Below are 21,037 nucleotides of genomic sequence, written 5' to 3' on the forward strand. Positions count from 1 at the left end.
AAATCACACGTCGATGAACCACCAAAGGCACACCCCATTTCTTTTGTTCGTGCCCAAAGTCAACTGTTAAAGCAAATTTCCCGCAATTCTATACACGTTGAGATTGCTAATGACATGTCCATATACTATCTGAGTTGTTCTGACCTCCAGGGGGCTCCCAACCCCCCCCCCCAAAAAAAATAATATAGGAGATATATATAATTTTGTGGGGGGGCAGTCGACCTTTTCAGAATATTGGAGGGGGGACCCATCCCCATGGCAATTTCATCTATGCTCCCAAGGCCTTTTCCAAGCAAGTTCTTGGGGTGGTGTTTTCTCAAATTTGGCAGCTACATGATTTTACAGCTGTCATTTCAACATAAACTGTAGTAGAGAAAGTTGTTTTTATAAAAACCCACCCCCTTCTCTCTCTGAGCGCCTCTCTCTCCCTCTCCCTCTGTCATTGCGCGAGTCGAGTGAACCCACAGTTTAGTGCTGACTATGGTTTACAGAACATCTGCCAGCAGCACCATTGTACCACAGTGCAGCTGTCACCATTACTGAATCCGCATTGGTTTGCAGCAAAAAGCAAATTGAGCAAGACAACTCAACAGCGCTGAACCCCTGCGCCCTGGTCATCGATTCAGAACGGTCAGAGGTGGACTTTGCCCACAATTTTTGGACTCTTTTGGGGAATGCTAAAGAGGAGGATACGCTATTTGGAACATGTTACTGGGAAAATTGGTACGGTAAAGTTGTTGCATAATTGTTGTAATCTGAAATGTAGTATTGAAATTCTTGGATTTCTTTTGGACAACCTGACAAAATGCGTCCTTGCAACATATTGATAGGTGTAGGGAAGAAATTGTACTTTGAATCGTATTGACAGATCTTGCAAGCGAGCTATTAGTAAACGTATGTAATTATTCATCCTATTCATTAATATATTGTCTTCAACGAAAAATAAACAATTAATGAATAGCCTAATTGTCGGTAGGCTACGCCTAATTGTCGGTAGGCTACAGTCTGTAAATAGTGGCACACGCACTTGTTTACCCGGGCAAGTAAACAAGCTAATTGGCTAATGATTAATATTTTGAACAGTCATGTACTGTAAGGCTCCATTATGTTCTGTGACGAATTGTTTTTCATTCATCTTAAATGATGCCAGCTATTATTTTGAACGTTTCAACTGAAACGGAATAGGCAGGCCTATGTGTTAGATGTATCAGTTCAACTGCAGCAGTTCAGATGAACTTGAAAACAATATTGACGCAAATGAGTGACAGGAATCCTCTGTTCAGATCGATTAGCCTATAATTAATCACATTCACTTAAGTCTTCTCTTAATTTACTTAAATATCAGCATCTTATTGAGATGTTTATTTATTTATCCCCCCAGAAAATGTCACATATAAAATTATTTGTTTCAATAGCCCAGCAAACTTGTACAAAAAAAATATAATTCTAAATAAATCCACATGGTGGTCTATTCAGGGATCAAATTACAAAAATTATTAAAGACAAAGGGCTTGTTTGGATTTAAGTTATTTCAAGGATTGTTTATATAACGCTACCTTGTTCAAAATACAATGAACATGGGGGTAGTTTTTAAAAAGCAACATTTGTGTAGGAAATATTTTGCCATGATAATTAAGTTATTATACATAAATTCAGATTTTCTGTTCTCCATTACGAAAACAAACCCCTCTTCAAACTGCATCAATCCGTGGGCTGTTTATGGAATAACAAAAGACAACCACTTGTTGTGATGAATTTAAAGGAGTATTTCAAGCTAAACAAATATTATGTTCCTCTCTTCAATGATTGTTGAATCATATTTCAAGCTCAACACATACAGTACATACACTAGTAACAAAATATTTGTCAAAATTATGGTACTATGGTTAGACCAGAGTCAAATATAGGCTGTAGGTCAAATACTTATTAGCCTATTTGAGGTGCACTTGATTTTGCTGTAAATGTGCACTTTTGGGACTATTCCATTGGTTCCATTGTACAGTGTAAGCTAAATCATGCACAGCTTGAATATTTGAATGTAATTGACATCGACCAGTATACAAAAATCTAAGTTGTCACAGTACCTACCTATAACTGGTATTTTCGCACTAGTAGAAAATTATTTTTGGATTTGTTTGAATTCATCAGGTGGATTACCTCATGGTCTAGGCTTGACTCCTTGATTCTGATGTTGTGTGAACAGCTTTAGGATGACGTCTATCTCTTCTTCTCAGTTAGTTGTTGTCTTCGCACTCCTTACGGGATCCAGTGTTAGTGTGGCATATGTCTTTCAAGCAAGTCGACCTGGAGAAGATGCAGGATCTCCGCCACAAACCAAAAGTGAGAAATGAATCTATGTGTTGACATCTGGCCTTTCCTGCCCTGACACTCAATTGGCTAATAATGGTTTTATTACAGTAGAGTAAAATAGAGAATAATATAACTGTTTTGTCCCTTCGAGGATGGAAATTGTTCTTTGGCATCACCACCGTTCATTTTATTCCATATTGCATCTTTTTTCTGGAACTGTAGTAACCCAATATTTAAGATTGACGTTACATTTTCTGCAGCTTGATCGCCTTTAGCCTTTGCCTTGTCATAATGCCATAGCTTATTATGTGCAACACACAAACTGTGTTTACCAGGCTACATTTTCAATGCACTGAAGTATTTTCTAGTGAATATGGTATCCATACTAGGACACGTCCATGGAAGTTGAGTCAGAGTCACTTGGAGTTGGCGTGTCTCTTTAGCATTGTGTAATGGTGTTCTCTTGTCCCAGCTATCTCAGACTCCCTGTGGGTTAGCTCAGCAGGATCATGTAAGGGCAGATGTTTCGAATTGGAAGAAGCTTTACCGCCAGGTTGCAGATGTGACAACTTGTGCAAAACCTACTACAGCTGCTGCTCAGATTTCGATGAGCACTGTTTAAAAACAGGTTTGTGTACCAGCTTGTCTTTGAACTATTTTTTCTTACGGTGTCTCTTACTGTGGTGCCATGGTATAATTGCACAATAGGCCCAAGGGGGTGTGGTATATACCACTAACACCCGAAGTGCATTATTGCTATTATACCACGGCTAAGGGCTGTTCTTAAGCATGACGCAACAAGGAGTGCCTGGATACAGCCCTTAGCCGTGGTATATTAGCCGTATACCACAAACACCCGAGGTGCCTTAATGCTATTATAAACTGGTTACCAATGTAATTAGAGCAGTAACAATAAATGTTTTGTCATACCCATGGTATACGGTCAGATGTACCATGGCTTTTAGCCAATCAGCATTCAGGGCTCGAACCACCAAGTTTACAATCCCCAATATGAACAGATTATACCCATCCACTACTGTTGAAAATAATTGAACCAAATTAAACAATGGCTGATATTGAATTTGCTTTCTGATTGATTTGTGTGCATGAGTCATGACTATGGTCTTGTTGTAGCTAGTTGTTGATGCTGAATACAGACTCTTATGTCCCTTCCCTGGTGCAGCGGGTGGCTTTGAGTGCAGTGAAGATCGCTGTGGGGAGACGAGGAATGATGAGCATGCATGCCACTGCTCAGAAGATTGTCTGGAGAAAGGAGACTGCTGCACCAACTACAAAGCCCTCTGCAAAGGTACACACTCAAACTTGGGATGTATGAAAGGCTGTTGAAGAAAGTTAATTTAGGTCAGTTCATTCCATATTGAGACCCAAATGGGAAGGCAGTTGGTTAGAACGTGACATAGGATGTGGGCTTTGGGTTCTTGTCTTGCATTTTCCTTTGGACAGAAGTGCATTAGCTTCACATATGGTGTTTGCTCTATAATGAACCGATAAAAAGTGCAAGCTGTGAGTAACTTTCACATTCTTCATGGTATACATGTATTATACGTATCATCCTCATACTCTGACAACCCTTGCTAATCTGCATACATTCAAAACGAAGAAGTGAAACTTTGCAGCAAGCAGTGTGAAGAAAATTCTTATTTTGTATCAAATTCCAATGTACCGGCAACAGACTTTTACTAGATCATGTGCTAGACTTTTCAAATTCTCCTATTGCAGGAGACACTAAATGGGTGGACGGTGAGTGTAAGGACATCACAGGCCCTGAATGTCCTGCAGGGTAAGTTTGAATCAAAAACTCAATAATGTTTTTTAAAATTATTTATGATTTTATCCTCAGAAACAGCGACAATGGCTTCATGGTCTGGGGAAAGTGGCAGCAGTTGAGCAGTCACCTCCAACTTGGACTGGAACCTGTAACCCTGTTGGCACTTTTTGACCTAACACAGCTAGGCCATATGGTTCCCACATCATTTGTGTAAACTAAAGAAGTGAGGTCTTATCAACATTTCATTTTCCATGACAGCTTTTGAGTATTTGATCATTCTTCCCAGTTTTATCCGCCCTCCTCTGATCATGCTGTCGGTGGATGGGTTCCGGGCCTCCTATATGAAGAAGGGCAAAGCGGTGATCCCCAACATGGAGAAACTGAGTAAGTCACTCCCACTCACATCCTGACACTAGATAGGCCATACTGTAGCTAATGGCGTTGAAGGCAGAAAAGGTGAAGTACCCAGGCAACTTGCATGTCAATCACATTTCTTTTATAAAGTCGTTTTTACGTTAGCAGATGTCACAAAGTACCTTACAGATACCCAGCCTAAAACCCCAAACAGCAAGCCATGCAGAGGCAGAAGCACAGTGGCTAGGAAAAACTCCCTAGAAGGCATAGGGGTCTCTAGGAAAAACTCCCTAGAAGGCATAGGGGTCTCTAGGAAAAACTTCCTAGAAGGCATAGGGGTCTCTAGGAAAAACTCCCTAGAAGGCATAGGGGTCTCTAGGAAAAACTCCCTAGAAGGCATAGGGGTCTCTAGGAAAAACTCCCTAGAAGGCATAGGGGTCTCTAGGAAAAACTCCCTAGAAGGCATAGGGGTCTCTAGGAAAAACTCCCTAGAAGGCATAGGGGTCTCTAGGAAAAAAAACACCTGCTACTCTCTTCTACTCTATTATGTTTTAGATCAGAATGGATGTGTTTAGTTATCATGCAGTGTGATGAAAGATTCTAGGCTACTGATCATTGGCTAATTTATTTCCATATAGGAACATGTGGCACTCATGCACCCTACATGCGACCAGTGTACCCCTCCAAAACTTTCCCCAATTTGTATACTCTTGCCACGGTATGTTCACTTATTCCGATGCATGTCCATATGAATTTCCACTGTTTTATTGAAACTTGAAATAAAATATGTTTTCAATTAGATGGTTTCCAATACATGTCCATGTACATTGTAACAACATGTAACAACATTATAATAACATTGTAACAACTTTTAAACAGATCAATTACGTTTCAATGATGTTTCTCTGGTAACTCTGTGAGTTGTGATGTTTTCAAGGGGCTTTATCCTGAGTCTCATGGAATAGTGGGCAACTCCATGCATGACCCGGTGTTTGACGCCAATTTCCACCTGAGGGGGAGGGAGAAACTGAACCACCGCTGGTGGGGTGGCCAACCTGTGAGTGTATAGATACTGTCCAATTCTTCACACTTACACGGTTTTTAAACTTAGGGAAATACACCAATACGTTTGCAGAAGCACAATGACATTTCTAGTGTAAGATAGCAACTTGGAGCATTATCAAGTTGTTAGGAATGGATAAGATAATAAGTGAATGTATTTTTTGCATACTGTATGCCTCATGTTTTATATCTGTGCTGCTTGTTTCCCTGTATGTCTGTAGATCTGGATCACTGCAGAGAAGCAAGGGGTGAAGGCAGGCACCTTCTTCTGGCCATGGTGTGTTAACTCTCTTTGTCAATTACTATTTGTTTTTTGACTGTCAGTTTTGCCATTTATGAATGTGTTATTCAGTGCGTTTCTATGGGCTATAGCAGTAAAGGCCAAATTTAATATTGTATCAAATACATTTTCTATATATGTTTTATATCTACAGGGGTCCTAACATTCCAAATCAAATAGCTAAAGGATCCATGGCATTATTAACCCCCCCCCCCCCCCCCCATTGAGTGGTGAAACTTAGTATGAAGATGATGATAAGGGTCAATATAAATACAAATAAGTTGTGATTTTACTTGTGAAATGACGCAAATCATTTGCATATCTATGACCTAATAAGCATGAGGGAGCTGGTCCTTCCTACAGCACATCTTTACAAACAATACCCCCCATACAAGCAGACACATTGGCCATTGAGCTCTCAAAGCATGGTAGCGTAGAGCCCAGCTTGTTTTGCTAGCAAGTTTTGCTAATTAGTATACACACATGAGAGCCACGTTAGACTGCCAGACGAACACTTTGGTTGATATTTCTACATTTTGGCACCCTTTTGGATTTTTGCTAAAGTGTTTTACCCCCATAACATGCAGTTATTCTAGAACTAAACCATGAGATACGTGCAGGGATACTTGACTGACATGTCTGTGTCGTTGCAGGGTGATTCCACTGGAGAGGAGAATCCTGACCATCTTGCGTTGGCTAAGTCTTCCTGACGATGAGAGGTTAGATATTCATCCCCTATGTTCATTTCATATTAATATCAACCTGTGCCAACCTCACTTCCACCAATTTGTCCAACCAAATTTCCCCAAGACACTCAGATGGACTAATTTGGGAGGGGGCGGGGGCATTAATATATTTAAGAGCATTAATAGATACTGAATAGAGAAGCAAGCTACTGTACTGAGTATGGGTCAGTGGTTGAGCTGTGTGTCTGTACTGAGGTCAGTGGTTGAGCGGCGTGTCTGTACTGAGGTCAGTAGTTGAGCTGTGTGTCTGTACTGAGTATGGGTCAGTGGTTGAGCTGTGTGTCTGTATGGGTCAGTGGTTGAGCTGTGTGTCTGTACTGAGGTCAGTGGTTGAGCGCCGTATCTGTACTGAGGTCAGTGGTTGAGCTGTGTGTCTGTACTGAGTATGGGTCAGTGGTTGAGATGTGTGTCTGTGTGCTATTTCTAGGCCCTATGTGTACGCTGTCCACTCAGAGCAGCCTGACACCTTCGGACACAGACTGGGGCCCTTCAGCAATGAGGTGAGCTCCTCTGATTGGGCCAGAAATAACCTCATCCCCAGGCTGAAATTGGTTTGACAGAGAGAGCGAGAGCTGGCTGGTGGACGAAATTAGGCCAAAGATGGTTAATGGTTGCTATTGGGTGGGGTGGGTGTTGTAGGTGGATGTTTCACGTAAGAGCAACTCATTTTAAGCGGCTAAAGAGCTAAATCATGTTGCGCTATCTAACTTTGGTGATATTTACGCATCGATACTGTAGGTACAGGTAAAATGTTATCATGGACCACAATTTACAAATTCCAGAGATTGTTCTTGAGGCATGACTTACTGTAGTAACCTTGGTGTGTTTTGTGTGCTGTAGTTGGACAACCCCCTGAGGGAGATTGATAATGTCATTGGTCAGCTGATGAACGGCCTGAAGCAGATGAACCTACACCGCTGTGTCAACATCATCGTCGTTGGAGACCATGGTATGAAAGAATAGACCACAATTTTGAATTGTATCTGTACTAGCCTATGTCTACTCTGGTTAACTGACTTAATATTTTGTTAATTTAACTAGGCAAGTCAGTTAAGAACATATTCTTATTTACAATGATGCCCTACCGGGGAACAGTGGGTTAACTGCCTTGTTCAGGGGCAGAACAACAGATTTTTATGTTGTCAGCTCAGGGATTCAATCCAGCAACCTTTTGGTTACTGGCCCAACACTCTAACCACTTGGCTACCAGCCACCCCTGAATAACACCCAAACCTGATGTCTTTCCCTGATGTCTTGATAACATTGTGAAAATATCCATATTTACCTTGTTGTAATCTGGTTATTTTATGTCTCTACAACCAGAAAACCATTGTAAAAGCATAAAATCATCATAAAAGCATAAAATCAAAAATATTTTTAATAACATTGGCTTATGTTAACTTGTCTCTTACTCCCCCTAGGAATGGAGGAGGCCCACTGTGATAGGACTGAGTTCCTCAGTACCTATCCTGTGAACGTGGATGAGATCAATCTGATCCCTGGATCTCTTGGGAGAATCCGGGCCCGGGATCCCAAATCAACCACCTGTGAGTTACACAGTACTGTAAGAGAATGGATGCAGCAGGCTAGATGTGTGTACTAGAATGTGTTCACACATATTTCTTTCTTTCTTGTTCATTTTCCTATGTATCTGTTTTACTTTTTTATGTTTACTTTTTTCAGATGACCCAAAAGTAGTTGTGGCAAATCTTACAGTAAGTGCACATGAAAAAAACTAACAAAACTAAACAATTATTTTGTTTTAGTTAGATATTTGCTGGCTGTGTAGAACTTACAGTAAGTCATCTACATGTGTGGTCACAGAGTTCATGTAATGACCTTGTTTTTTAGTGTAAAATGCCAACCCAGCACTTTAAGCCTTACTTGAAACAACACCTCCCGAAACGGCTTCACTACGCCAACAACCGCAGAATTGAGGCTGTCCACTTACTCATGGAGAGAAAGTGGCACGTTGCTTGGTATTGTATTTTTCTACACTACTAGTACTATCAACTCAACTAGATTAAGTTAAAAGCATTATATGGAATTTGTGGACTAATTGGTATTTGTGTAGTGCTTTTTAGTTTGTATATTCTTTCTATGTGATGCAGGAAAGTACCTGAAAACAGGAGGCATCCTGGGAGATGTGGTTTCTTTGGTGACCACGGATTTGACAATAAGATCACCAGTATGCGGGTAAACACTTAAATTAACATTCTATCAGTGCAACATTTTTCACATACTGTATTGTATTCTTAGCTGCTTGTGCTTACATTGTTTCCAATGTTTGTTCCCTATATAGACAATATTTTTGGGCTATGGACCAAGCTTTATGTTCCAGACCAAAGTGGCAGAATTTGAAAATATCGAGTTGTACAATGTCATGTGCGGTACGATTTCTTTCTGTACTTATTAAGTGCTAGTACGAGCTTATTTGTTGGCACCCCTGATTACTCTGAAACCGATGTTTACAAGAGTTATTTCATAACCAGGAAATATAAAGTCTCTGTGGAAACTTTGTTGCATAGAAAATCCATCTCATATGCACTTCTTTCCCAGACCTCCTGGGCTTGGTCCCTGCCCCTAACAATGGAACTCATGGCAGTCTGAATAACATGCTGAAAGCTCCTCCTTTCACACCGATCATGCCAGAGGAAGTGACCGCACCCACCACCTCTGACACCACCTCTGCCACAACCTACGACTTGGGATGTAGCTGTGACAATGAGGTCAGTGGTGAGGTCATGACTGGAAACCAACTCAAAGAGTTTCATAGAGTAACAGGGTTGGGGTCCATTCCATTTTAATTTCAGGTCATTTGGGAGCTACATTGAATTTCCAATTCCTTTCCATTTATTACAACTTAATGACACATACATTCTTGAAATCACTTCTTAAAGGTAACAATTAAGTACCTTACTGTTGTTGTTTTCAATAAAATTTTTCAAAAAGAAACAAAAATAGCTTCTTAGCAAAGAGCAATTTCTCAAGCAAGAATTTAGCTAGGACTGTCTGGGACTGGTCTGATTAGGGAAGGTAAAACTGAAAACTAGCTGGTATTGGCAGAGAGGTTTGGAACTCTCTTTCTTATAATGGCGCCGGAAGGGATGGCTGCCGTTTTACGGGCCCCTAACCAACTGTTCTATTTTGTTTGTTTTTTCGCATTGTTTGTAACTAATTTTGTACATAATGTTGCTTCTACCGTATCTTATGACCAAAAAGAGCTTCTGGACATCAGAATAGCGAATAGCGATTACTCAACTCGAACTGGACAAAGATTTTATTTGAATGAATCCGACGCGAAGGATATACTGCTTTGTCAAGACAAGGCCCAAAACCCCATCATCAGCTTGAAGAAAACACGGAGGAAAAGGTGGAGGAGGGCGTGGTGCCTTGTAAGAATTTGCCGACGAGTAGGTAAACCACCACTTCCCTCCATATTGGAAAACAAACTGGACAATCTACGATTCGGACTATCCTACCAACGGGTAATTAAAAAGTATAATATCTTATGTTTCACCAAGATGTGGCTGAATGACGACACAGATAATATAGAGCTGGCTGGCTTCTCCGTGTATCGGCAGGACAGAGCAGCTACGTCTTGTAAGACGAGGGGCAGAGGTGTGTGTCTATTTGTCAATAACTGCTGGTGCGCGATGTCTAATATCAAAGAAGTCTCAAGGTATTGCTTGCCTGAAGTAGAATGCCTAATGATAAGCATTAGACCACACTGTCTACCAAGAGAGTTCTCATCTATATTATTCCTAGCCGTCTATGTACCACCACAAACCGATCTCCCTGACCTGATCTGTAATACCTACATGTTTCAAACAGACCACCATAGTCCCTGTGCCCAAGGAAGCGAAGGTAACCTGCCTAAATGATTACCGCCCCGTAGCACTCATGTCGGTGGCCATGAAGTGCTTTGAAAGGCTAGTCATGGCTCACATCAACACCATCATGCCGAAAACCCTTGACTCACTCCAATTCGTGTACTGCCCCAACAGTTCCACAGATGACGCAATCTCAATCGGACACTCAATCCACACTGCCCTTTCCCACCTGAACAAAAGGAACACCTATGTGAGAATGCTGTTCATTGACTACAGCTCAGCTCAGCACTCAACACCATAGTGCCCACAAAGCTCATCAATAAGCTAAGGACCCTGGGACTAAACACCCCCCTCTACAACTGGATCCTGGACTTCCTGACCAGCCGCCCTCAGGTGGTAAGGGTAGACAACAACACATCTGCCACGCTGATCCTCAACACTGGGGACCCTCAGGGCTGTGGCTTAGTCCCCTCCTGTACTCCCTGTTTACCCACGACTGGGTGGCCAAGCACGACTCCAACACCATCATTAAGTTTGCTGACGACACAACAGTGCTAGGCCTATCATCGACAACGATGAGACAGCCTATAGGGAGGATGTCAGAGACCTGGCAGTGTAGTGCCAGGGCAACAACCTCTCCCTCAATGTGAGCAAGACAAAGGAGCTGATCGTGGACTATAGGAAAAGGAGGGCCGAACAGGCTCCCATTAACATCAACGGGGCTGATGTGGACCTGGTCAAGAGTTTCAAGTTCCTTGGTGTCTACATCACTAACGAACGATCATGGTCCAAACACAGTTGTGAAAAGGGCACGACAACATCTAAGGAGACTGAAAAGATTTGGCATGGGTCCCCAGATCCTCAAAAAGTTCTACAGCTGCACCATCGAGAGCATCCTGACCAATTGCATCACTGCCTGGTATGGCAACTGCTTGGCATCTGACTGTAAGGCGCTACAGAGGGTAGTGCGTACGACCCAGTGCATCACTGGTGCCAAGCTTCCTGCTATCTAGGACCAATATACTAGGAGGTGTCAGAGGAAGGCCCAAAAAATGGTCAGAGACTCCAGTCACCCAAGTCATAGACTGTTCTCCCAGCTACAGCACGGCAAGTGGTACTGGAGTGCCAAGTTTAAAACCAAAAGGCTCCTTAACAGCTTCAGCCCCAAGCCATAAGACTGCTGAACAATTAATCAAATGGCCACTCGGACTATTTACATTGAACTCCCCCCGCTTTGTTTTTACATTGCTGCTTCTCGCTGTTTATTAACTATGCATAGTCACTTTACAAATTACCTCGACTAACCTGTAACACCGCACATTGACTCGGTACTGGTACCCCCTGTATATAGCCTCATTATTGTTATGTAATATTCTTGTGTTACTTTTTTTTTTTTACTTTAGTTTATTTAGTAAATATTTTCTTAACTCTATTTCTTGAACTGCATTGTTGGTTAAGGACTTTAAAGTAAGCATTACACGGTAAGGTGTTGTATTCGGCGCATGTGACAAATAACATTTTATTTGATTTCATGAACTAATTTACCACCTGGTGATGTCACCGGGCAGGCCAAAACTCCATCCCACTAAAACAGGCTGAAATTTCAGGTGGTCTTTTCAAACAGCACTAAAAGTGCATTATCATAATTTTCTCAATTTCACAGTATTATTCCAACCTCATAGTGTGGAAATATATATAAACTCAAAAAAAGAAACGTCCCTTTTTCAGGACCCGGTCTTTCAAAGATAATTCGTAAAAATCCAAATAACTTCACAGATCTTCATTGTAAAGGGTTTAAACACTGTTTCCCATGTTTGTTCAATGTACCATAAACAATTAATGAACATGCACCAGTGGAACGGTCGTTAAGACACTAACAGCTTACAGACGGTAGGCAATTAAGGTCACCATTATGAAAACCTAGGACACTAAAGAGGCCTTTCTACTGACTCTGAAAACACCAAAAGAAAGATGCCCAGGGTCCCTGCTCATCTGCGTGAACATGCCTTAGGCATGCTTCAAGGAGGCATGAGGACTGCAGATGTGGCCAGGGCAATAAATTACAATGTCCGAGACGCCTAAGACAGCGCTACAGGGAGACAGGACGGACAGCTGATTGTCCTCGCAGTGGCAGACCACGTGTAACAACACCTGCACAGGATCGGTACATCCGAACATCACACCTGCGGGACAGGTACAGGATGGCAACAACAACTGATCGAGTTACACCAGGAACGCACAATCCCTCCATCAGTGCTCAGACTTTCCGCAATAGGCTGAGAGAGGTTGGACTGAGGGCTTGTTGGCCTGTTGTAAGGCAGGTCCTCACCAGACATCACCGGCAACAACGTCGCCTATGGGCACAAACCCACCGTTGCTGGACCAGACAGAACTGGCAAAAAGTGCTCTTCACTGACAAGTCGCGGTTTTGTCTCACCAGGGGTGATGGTCAGATTTGCGTTTATCGTCGAAGGAATGAGCGTTACACCGAGGCCTGTACTCTGGAGCGGAATCGATTTGGAGGTGGGGGTCCGTCATGGTCTGGGGCGGTGTGTCACAGCATCATCGGACTGAGCTTGTTGACATTGCAGGCAATCTCAACTCTGTGTGTTACATGGAAGACATCCTCCTCCCTCATGTGGTACCCTTCCTGCAGGCTCATCCTGACATGACCCTCCAACATGACAATGCCACCAGTCATACTGCTCGTTCTGTGCATGATTTCCTACAAGACAGGAATGTCAGTGTTCTGCCATAGCCAGCGAAGAGCCCGGATCTCAATCCCATTGAGCACATCTGGGACCTGTTGGATCGGGTGAGGGCTAGGGCCATTCCCCCCAGAAATGTCCGGGAACTTGCAGGTGCCTTGGTGGAAGAGTGGGGTAACTTCTCACAGCAAGAACTGGCAAATCTGGTGCAGTCAATGAGGAGGAGATGCACTGCAGTCCTTAATGCAGCTGGTGGCCACACCAGATACTGACTGTTACTTTTGATTTTGACCCCCCCCCCCTTTGTTCAGGGACACATTATTCAATTTCTGTTAGTCACATGTCTGTGGAAATTGTTCAGTTTATGTCTCAGTTGTTGAATCTTGTTATGTTCATGAGTTTATAAAACAAAGGAAATCAATTTTTTGACTGCACTGGGCCTTTTAATATATTATAAAATGTATTTAACAAGGCAAGTCAGTTAAGACCAAATTCTTATTTACAATGATGGCCTACCCCAGCCAAACACTGGGCCAATTGGACTCCCAATCACTACCAGATGTGATACAGCCTGGATTTGAACCAGGGACTGTAGTGACACTTCTTGCACTGAGATGCAGTGCCTTAGACCACTGTGCCACTCAGGAGCCCTGAAGTTCTCTGTCTTCTGTTACAGAACAAAGTAGAGGAGAACAATCAGAGATTCAGCCCAGCAGCAGATGGTAAGTGTCTGTCTTTTAGAGTGTGTTCGGTTACAGTTTACTTAAAGTGATAGTTCTCTTTTTTGACGTTTTAGCTTATTTTCCACTTACCTAGGGTGTTGTGGAGACATCCAAACCATTTTTAAGTTTGTTAGCAGGTTATTTATCAACTTCCAGAATCTCCTAGCTAACAGTTCTTGTGAAATATTGTATCAGTTAGTGGTGCATTCAAAAGTATTATAACTGGCCTAGTCTCTCTTGACAAGGTATGACATGAAACGTGAAAAATGCTAATATGGGGAGATTGACTTGCATTGGATTTTGGACACAAATGGCCAGGTAAACAAAACCAAAGCATGGATTGCTGTCTTACCTTGTCCATAAACTGTTCACAGGGTAAGGAAACTATGTCATTTTGTAATTTGAGTGAACTATCCCTTTAACTATTCTGAAACTCATACCCCGACATTCCCCTTTACTGAGTAACCGGTGGCAATGTGTGCCTTAAAAGCTTTGCTTCCTCGCTCACACGTCCGCTACTGGGATTGATCTTGTGTCTTCTGTATCCCAAACACATGTGACCACCCTCTTGTATCACATCTGTGATGCTGGAGGGGTATTTCAAGCTGAGGTGTGAGCTTTATCAACTGAACTTGGTTACACTCGCTCCTCTCAGCCCACAGCAATCCCAGCCGTTGAGCTGAGCGCAACTGCAGATCCGGGCATGACACCACTTTAACCAGCGGCATGCTACTTGCGTAACAGCTTTGCTTGGCAGCTTTGCTTCCTCGCTCACAAGTCCACTGCTGAGAGGGATTGATCTTGAGTCCTCTGTCTCGCAAATACACGTGCCCGTCCTCTTGAAACACCTTAGCCAGCTTAGCCACGAAAGCAATTTAATGGCACAGGTGGTGGTATTTCAAGCTGAAGAGTGAGCTTTACAGACACACCATTTTATTATTTTTAAAAAATGTATTTCACCTTTATTTAACCAGGTAGGCTAGTTGAGAACAAGTTCTCATTTGTAACTGCGACCTGGCCAAGATAAAGCATAGCAGTTAGACACATACAACACAGAGTTACACATGGAATGAACAAAACATACAGTCAATAATACAGAAGAAAAAAAGAAAACAAAAAGTCTATATACAGTGAGTGCAAATGAGGTAAAATAAGGGAATTAAGGCAATAAATAGGCCATGGTGGCAAAGTAATTACAATATAGCAATTAAACACTGGAATGGTAGATGTGCAAAAGATGGATGTGCAAGTAGAGATACTGGGGTGCAAAAAGAGCAGAATAAATAAATAAATACAGTATGGGGATGAGGTAGATAGATGGGCTGTATACAGATGGGCTATGGACAGGTGCAGTGATCTGTGAGCTGCTCTGCTCACCATGACAATGTGAATGTGATTGGTCAAGAACCTGTAGTGCGGAGCATTTCCACATTGTACGCACATGTTCATTTTCCACTCCTGAGTGTCTCCAGCCAGCTCCAACACATTTTCCCCATGGTTTTGAATGCTTTAACTAATGCAAATGCTAACGCTAACCCTGATACTAATGCTAATGCTAACCCTAATATAAATGCTAATGCTAACCCTAATGCTAATGCTAACCCTAATACTAATGCTAATGTGATAACTGTATTTATTATCGCCAGCATCATATCAGTGTCTACATGTGAAAACATATTTTTTACATTCTGTAATTAAAAAGATGACAACAACCAGAAAATCGTAGTATGCATGAAACATGCAATATTCAGACAATATAACATGAAAAGAGTGCTATACTGTAGAATTCAAATACAAAGTGACTGATTTCGAACCCAGGTTTACTACTGCCCTCCTTGCTTGATTAACTGGTGTTTTCACAGAAGCCACACACCTCCCCTTCGGTCGACCAGCGGTTCTTTTCCAAACGACGTACAGCCTCCTCCTCCACAGTGATTTCATCAGTGGATACAGCCAGGAGCTCTCCATGCCCCTATGGACGTCATTCACAGTGCCCAAACAAGTAGGGTATTCATCACATGGAACACAACAAATGAAACTGACCTCAAGTCATTTAATGACTCGATCCATATGATTTGAGAGTTTGTCCTCAGACCTGGGTCATGTTGATTAGTTGATTAGTGGTTTCCGAATGTTTTTTGTTACTTGTGACCCACATAAGGCTATTCTAGTTTTCTTGTTACCCACAGAATAGACACACACAAAAATATCATAGCCACAGCCCAGTCTTTGGTCAGGGACCTACCAGTATGTCTGGAGCCACCATTTGGGAAACATTGCATTAGGTCATATCTTTCCAAAGCTCTTTTGAAATGTCTCTGTTTACTTGAATGGTTGCATGGAGTAGCATGCATGAAAACAATTAGTAGTCCTGTTAGGAGATCGTAAATGTAATTTTGGTCTTTGACTCAACCGGTTAATTGCTTTTTGTATTAGAATGAGCCTGGTTTTGATTTATTGGGGGGAGAGAGCCTGGATAGGGACTTGCGTAACACTAACCTAACAGAACCCTATACAGATCTAGAAACGATACAGCACACAAATCAACTAATGACATGGCCCCAATCACATACAGAAACACTGTATTGGGTGTTTGTAAACAATGGGTGTTTGTATACCACTTCTATCTCATTTTAGATGGGATTTCACAAAGTGTTACCAATGACAACATGTTCCCTTCCAGGAAGAAGTCACGTCCCTCCCTGAGCCTGAGCCAGTGAGTGAGTGTGTGAGAGCAGACCTGCGGGTCCCTCCTGAACACAGCCAGGCCTGCACCACCTACAGCGAGGATACAGATGTCTCCTATGGCTTTCTCTATCCACCAGGTGAGTTGCACACTAGTCCACCCTGGGTCATGTTCATTAAGGTAGACTGAAGCAAAAGATTTTGTAATGCAAAATAAAAACAAACGTATCTTATTGGACAAGTTCAGACAGTATCTCCCGTTTCACTCAGTTTGGTACCTAATGAAGATGACCCTGGTCTTGGGGGTGTGCAGGCTTTTTTCCAGGCCTAAATGGGAGGTAAATTAAAGTATATATTTACATTTTTTATGTTAGAGCTGGCCCTGTCTCCTGAATCAAAATATGATGCATCACTGATCACAAACACCGTTCCCATGTACCCTGCATTCAAAAGTGAGTATTCATTTATTTATATCTACATAATAATTGATTTATATTTGTATTTGTATATTTCCAACCCAGTTGAAAATGCTGGTTCAAATGCTTTATAAATCTGCCACTGTGTTTTGTTAAGCAGGTTTTTGTTATAGGTTCTCTAAGGAGATCCTTGTTGCTCAATTTTTGTTTTTCTCTGGTAGATGCTTCCCTCCAAGCTATTACAGTTACCAATCACATAGTATATAGTACATGTGGCCCTCTGTGAGTGTTGTGCTGCATCTTTGCTTGGACTGGCCATGCTAATGTGTGGAGGGAGAGGTAGGAGGGGGAGTGAGGAGGGAGGCTAGTCTGATGACCTCAGGTCTGGGAGAGAAGGGACAGGCTGACACCCATTGTCCTCTCACTGGAGAGAGACGTCCAGTACCCACCCACCCATGCACTCACTCACTCACACACACACACACACACACACAAAGAGAGAGCCTCAGTGAAGCCTGGTGTGGTGAATGATTGTAGAGATGGATGTGAATAGCAGTTCCCTTGTCTGGGGACTTTTAGAGCAGGGCATGACTTTTACTTCTTCTTGAAGGAATGTGCATCAAGATTAAACCAGCCTTTGGCTTTTGAAATGCTTACAAGGTGCCCTGCTATAATTAAAAAGGTGTAATACCACATTAATAACATGTATTCACAAAATACTATACACAGATGCAGTATAGAGAGTATTTTTCAAGGCTGGCTATTGAGAATTAATTTCAGTTCATGAGTCCTTATAACGTCCTAAATGCATTCATGCAACAGGTGTTTTACAGACAATGTTAGAAAGCATTTGTTTTGGTTCTTTGTGTTGCTGTACCAAAACAAAACCATATTTGCTTGTACCTTGTTCTCTTTTCCCTTCAACTCTGCAGAAGTATGGAGCTACCTCCAGGGGACTCTTCTCAAGCGCTACGCAGAGGAGAATAACGGCATCAATGTGGTCACCGGTCCCATCTTTGACAACAACTACGATGGCCTCCGGGACACCACCGTGAAGATCAAAGAGTAAGAGCTCAGAACAATAGCGTTTGCTGGCCGAGAGCACTTAGCACCTCTGAACGTAATTTGCGAACCGAGTGCATACCGATTTTACATGTTCAATCACATGAAAAATATTGGCAGTCAAACGTCTACAGCGGGTTGTCCCTAAAACACAGCTCGCTGAACGATCAGCAGACCAATGCTACAGTAGATTCACATTACTGCAGTGAGCTAAATCAGGGTCACACAGAGTGATTCTTTGAAACAAAAGTATACACCTCACACACATGGCTATGGGCTTAAAAAAAGAAGACACCTGTACCATGTCAGATATAGAGTTGAAATATATTCAATTTTGAGTTTGCGTCCCAAAATCACACTTTATAAACAGTACAAGTCAAATGTTTGGACACAGCTACTCATTCAAGGGTTTTTCTTTATTTTTACTATTTCTACATTGTAGAAAAATAGTGAAGACATCACAACTATGAAATAACAAATATGGAATCATGTAGTAGCCATAAGTGTTAAAAAAAAATCTAAATATATTTTAGATTTTAGATTCTTCAAAGTAGTTGGGGTGGCAGGTAGCCTTCTGGTTAGAGCGTTGGACCAGTAACTGAAAGGTTGCTAGATCAAATCCCTGAGCTGACAAGGAAAAAAATCAGTTTTTCTGCCCCTGAACAAGGTAATTAACCCACTTTTCCTAGGCTGTAAATAAGAATTTGTTCTTAACTGACTTGCCTAGTTAAATAAAGGTTAAATAAAAAATATTTCAAAAAGTCCACCCTTTCCCTTGATGACAGCTTTGCACACTCTTGGCATTCTCTCAACCAAATCATCCCAAACCATCTCAATTGGGTTGAGGTCGGGTGATTGTGGAGGCCAGGTCATCTGATGTCAACACTCCATCACTCTCCTTCTTGGTTAAATAGCCCTTACATAGCCTCGAGGTGTGTTGGGTCATTTTCCTGTTGAAAAACAAATGATAGTCCCACTAAGTGAAAACCAGATGGGATGGCGTATCGCTGCAGAATGCTGTGGTAGCCATGCTGGTTAAGTGTGCCTCGAATTGTAAATAAATAACTGACAGTGTCACCAGCAAAGCACCCCCACACCGTCACAACTCCTCCTCTATGCTTCATGGTGAGAACCACACATGCGGAGATCATCGGTTCTTCTACTCTGCATCTCACAAAGACACGGCGGTTGGAACCCAAAATCTCACATTTTGACTCATCAAGACCAAAGCAAAGATTTCCACCGGTCCAATGTCCATTGCTCGTGTTTCTTGGCCCAAGCAAGTCTCTTCTTCTTATCGGTGTGTTGTAGCATTTGCTGTCATTAAATGTGAAGTCTGTAATATTATCAAATCAATTCTCTATGTGTAATTATTCCATAATTCAATGAATCACGGAATAGTAATTAACTAGGAAGTCGGGGCACCACGGGAAAATGTTTTTTTAGAGTGTCAATTTCCTGAATATAACTCTTCAGATATTTTATTATCATATCAATTAGTCTTCTATTAATGTATTGTTACCTCATCAGGCTCATTTCTGATCATCACAAACCCTTGGATATCTGCACAAACCCTAGCATCAAATCATGAATCAGCGATATACAAATTGGCTTAATCATTTATTTACTAACTACCTATTAAATCCCAGAATTACATAAACACACACAATTAGTTATACAATGGGTACTAACATGACACAAGGAAAAGTCCCTAGTGGACGAAACCGATATGCTGGCTTGGTAGACAAAGGAAAGGGGTGGGGACAGCTCAAGAGCGGGAAACTCAGAGTGGACCCACTGTATTACAGTTCATAACTACACTCATGTAAATGCTAATACTTTGAACATGAACAGCCGCTCATTAGAAAATAAATAGCAATTTACATATTGCGAGTGTATGCCTTTGTTGTCCCTCTCTGTGATCGCTGGTCCGTCTGCTGGATAATAGTTTATCAGAGAGTCTCTGGTTGCGTTCCCCAGAAGTCCCAAGGTCTTTTGTGGTTGTAGGTTGTTAGAATGGATACATCAGAATACCATTCGAAAATGTTCTTAAATCGGATGCATTTACCAGACTAAAGTATTTAAACAGCTGCAGCCTGAATAATCAGTCTTTAGTTTGTAGATTTTTTCACCATTTCAGCGTGGGGATGATCTCCACGTCTCTGGTCTTGTGCTTTTGTAGAGTTGTAGTTTAAACCACTTCACACACCAGCATCACCCGGCGTTTTGGTCTAGAGTAGTAGCCATTTCAACGTGGGGACCCTGTTATCTTGACTAAATGTAAAAGTAAAAGTCATTTTATTCTGGAGTAGGAAAGGGGGCGTTCCATGACGCTGATGTCTGTGCTCACGGGGTGTGGTCACTGACTAGTTAAAACTTTATATAAAAAACATACTCTCATTTAGAAGGCTAACATCACGTTTCATCTTCTCACAAATAGTTTCATATTTTATCATATATTTTATACAACACTCAGAAGCAAACCCCAAAATTGAGAAGTGTACAGTCGTGGCCAAAAGTTTTGAGAATGACACAAATATTAATTTTCACAAAGTCTGCTGCCTCAATTTGTATGATGGCAATTTGCATATACTCCAGAATGTTATGAAGAGTGATCAGAAGAATTGCAATTAATTGCAAAGTCCCTCTTTGCCATGCAAATGAACTGAATCCCCTAAAAAACATTTCCACTGCATTTCAGCCCTGCCACAAAAGGACCAGCTGACATCATGTCAGTCATTCTCTCGTTAACACAGGTGTGAGTGTTGACGAGGACAAGGCTAGAGATCACTCTGTCATGCTGATTGAGTTTGATTAACAGATTGGAAGCTTCAAAAGGAGGGTGGTGCTTGGAATCATTGTTCTTCCTCTGTCATCCATGGTTACCTGCAAGGAAACACGTGCCGTCATCATTGCTTTGCACAAAAAGGGCTTCACAGGCAAGGATATTGCTGCCAGTAAGATTGCACCTAAATCAACCATTTATCGGATCATCAAGAACTTCAAGGAAAGCGGTTCAATTGTTGTGAAGAAGGCTTCAGGGCGCCCAAGAAAGTCCAGCAAGCGCCAG

The 21,037-nt window shown here is 41.9% G+C and overlaps 1 protein-coding gene across 1 annotated transcript in view; it reads left to right on the forward strand.

Moving 5' to 3' along the window:
- Positions 1-430: 430 nt before the first annotated feature.
- LOC100380685 (autotaxin) overlaps positions 431-21,037 on the forward strand; it is a 35,213-nt gene continuing 14,606 nt past the window's right edge. Inside the window, exons 1-23 of the mRNA XM_014141680.3 lie at positions 431-723; positions 2,235-2,340; positions 2,783-2,938; positions 3,494-3,619; positions 4,051-4,111; positions 4,386-4,483; positions 5,092-5,171; positions 5,391-5,510; positions 5,737-5,792; positions 6,449-6,514; positions 6,969-7,041; positions 7,382-7,490; positions 7,963-8,088; positions 8,225-8,256; positions 8,393-8,520; positions 8,653-8,737; positions 8,844-8,931; positions 9,101-9,270; positions 13,759-13,804; positions 15,667-15,806; positions 16,488-16,629; positions 16,864-16,941; positions 17,838-17,970. Of these exons, the coding sequence (XP_013997155.1) occupies positions 706-723; positions 2,235-2,340; positions 2,783-2,938; positions 3,494-3,619; positions 4,051-4,111; positions 4,386-4,483; positions 5,092-5,171; positions 5,391-5,510; positions 5,737-5,792; positions 6,449-6,514; positions 6,969-7,041; positions 7,382-7,490; positions 7,963-8,088; positions 8,225-8,256; positions 8,393-8,520; positions 8,653-8,737; positions 8,844-8,931; positions 9,101-9,270; positions 13,759-13,804; positions 15,667-15,806; positions 16,488-16,629; positions 16,864-16,941; positions 17,838-17,970 (2,237 nt within the window). The 5' untranslated portion in view covers positions 431-705. The remainder of the gene's footprint in view (positions 724-2,234; positions 2,341-2,782; positions 2,939-3,493; positions 3,620-4,050; positions 4,112-4,385; positions 4,484-5,091; positions 5,172-5,390; positions 5,511-5,736; positions 5,793-6,448; positions 6,515-6,968; positions 7,042-7,381; positions 7,491-7,962; positions 8,089-8,224; positions 8,257-8,392; positions 8,521-8,652; positions 8,738-8,843; positions 8,932-9,100; positions 9,271-13,758; positions 13,805-15,666; positions 15,807-16,487; positions 16,630-16,863; positions 16,942-17,837; positions 17,971-21,037) is intronic.

The sequence above is a fragment of the Salmo salar genome, chromosome 14 (assembly GCF_965601325.2).
Source record: "Salmo salar chromosome 14, fSalSal1, whole genome shotgun sequence".
NCBI lineage: Eukaryota > Metazoa > Chordata > Actinopteri > Salmoniformes > Salmonidae > Salmo > Salmo salar.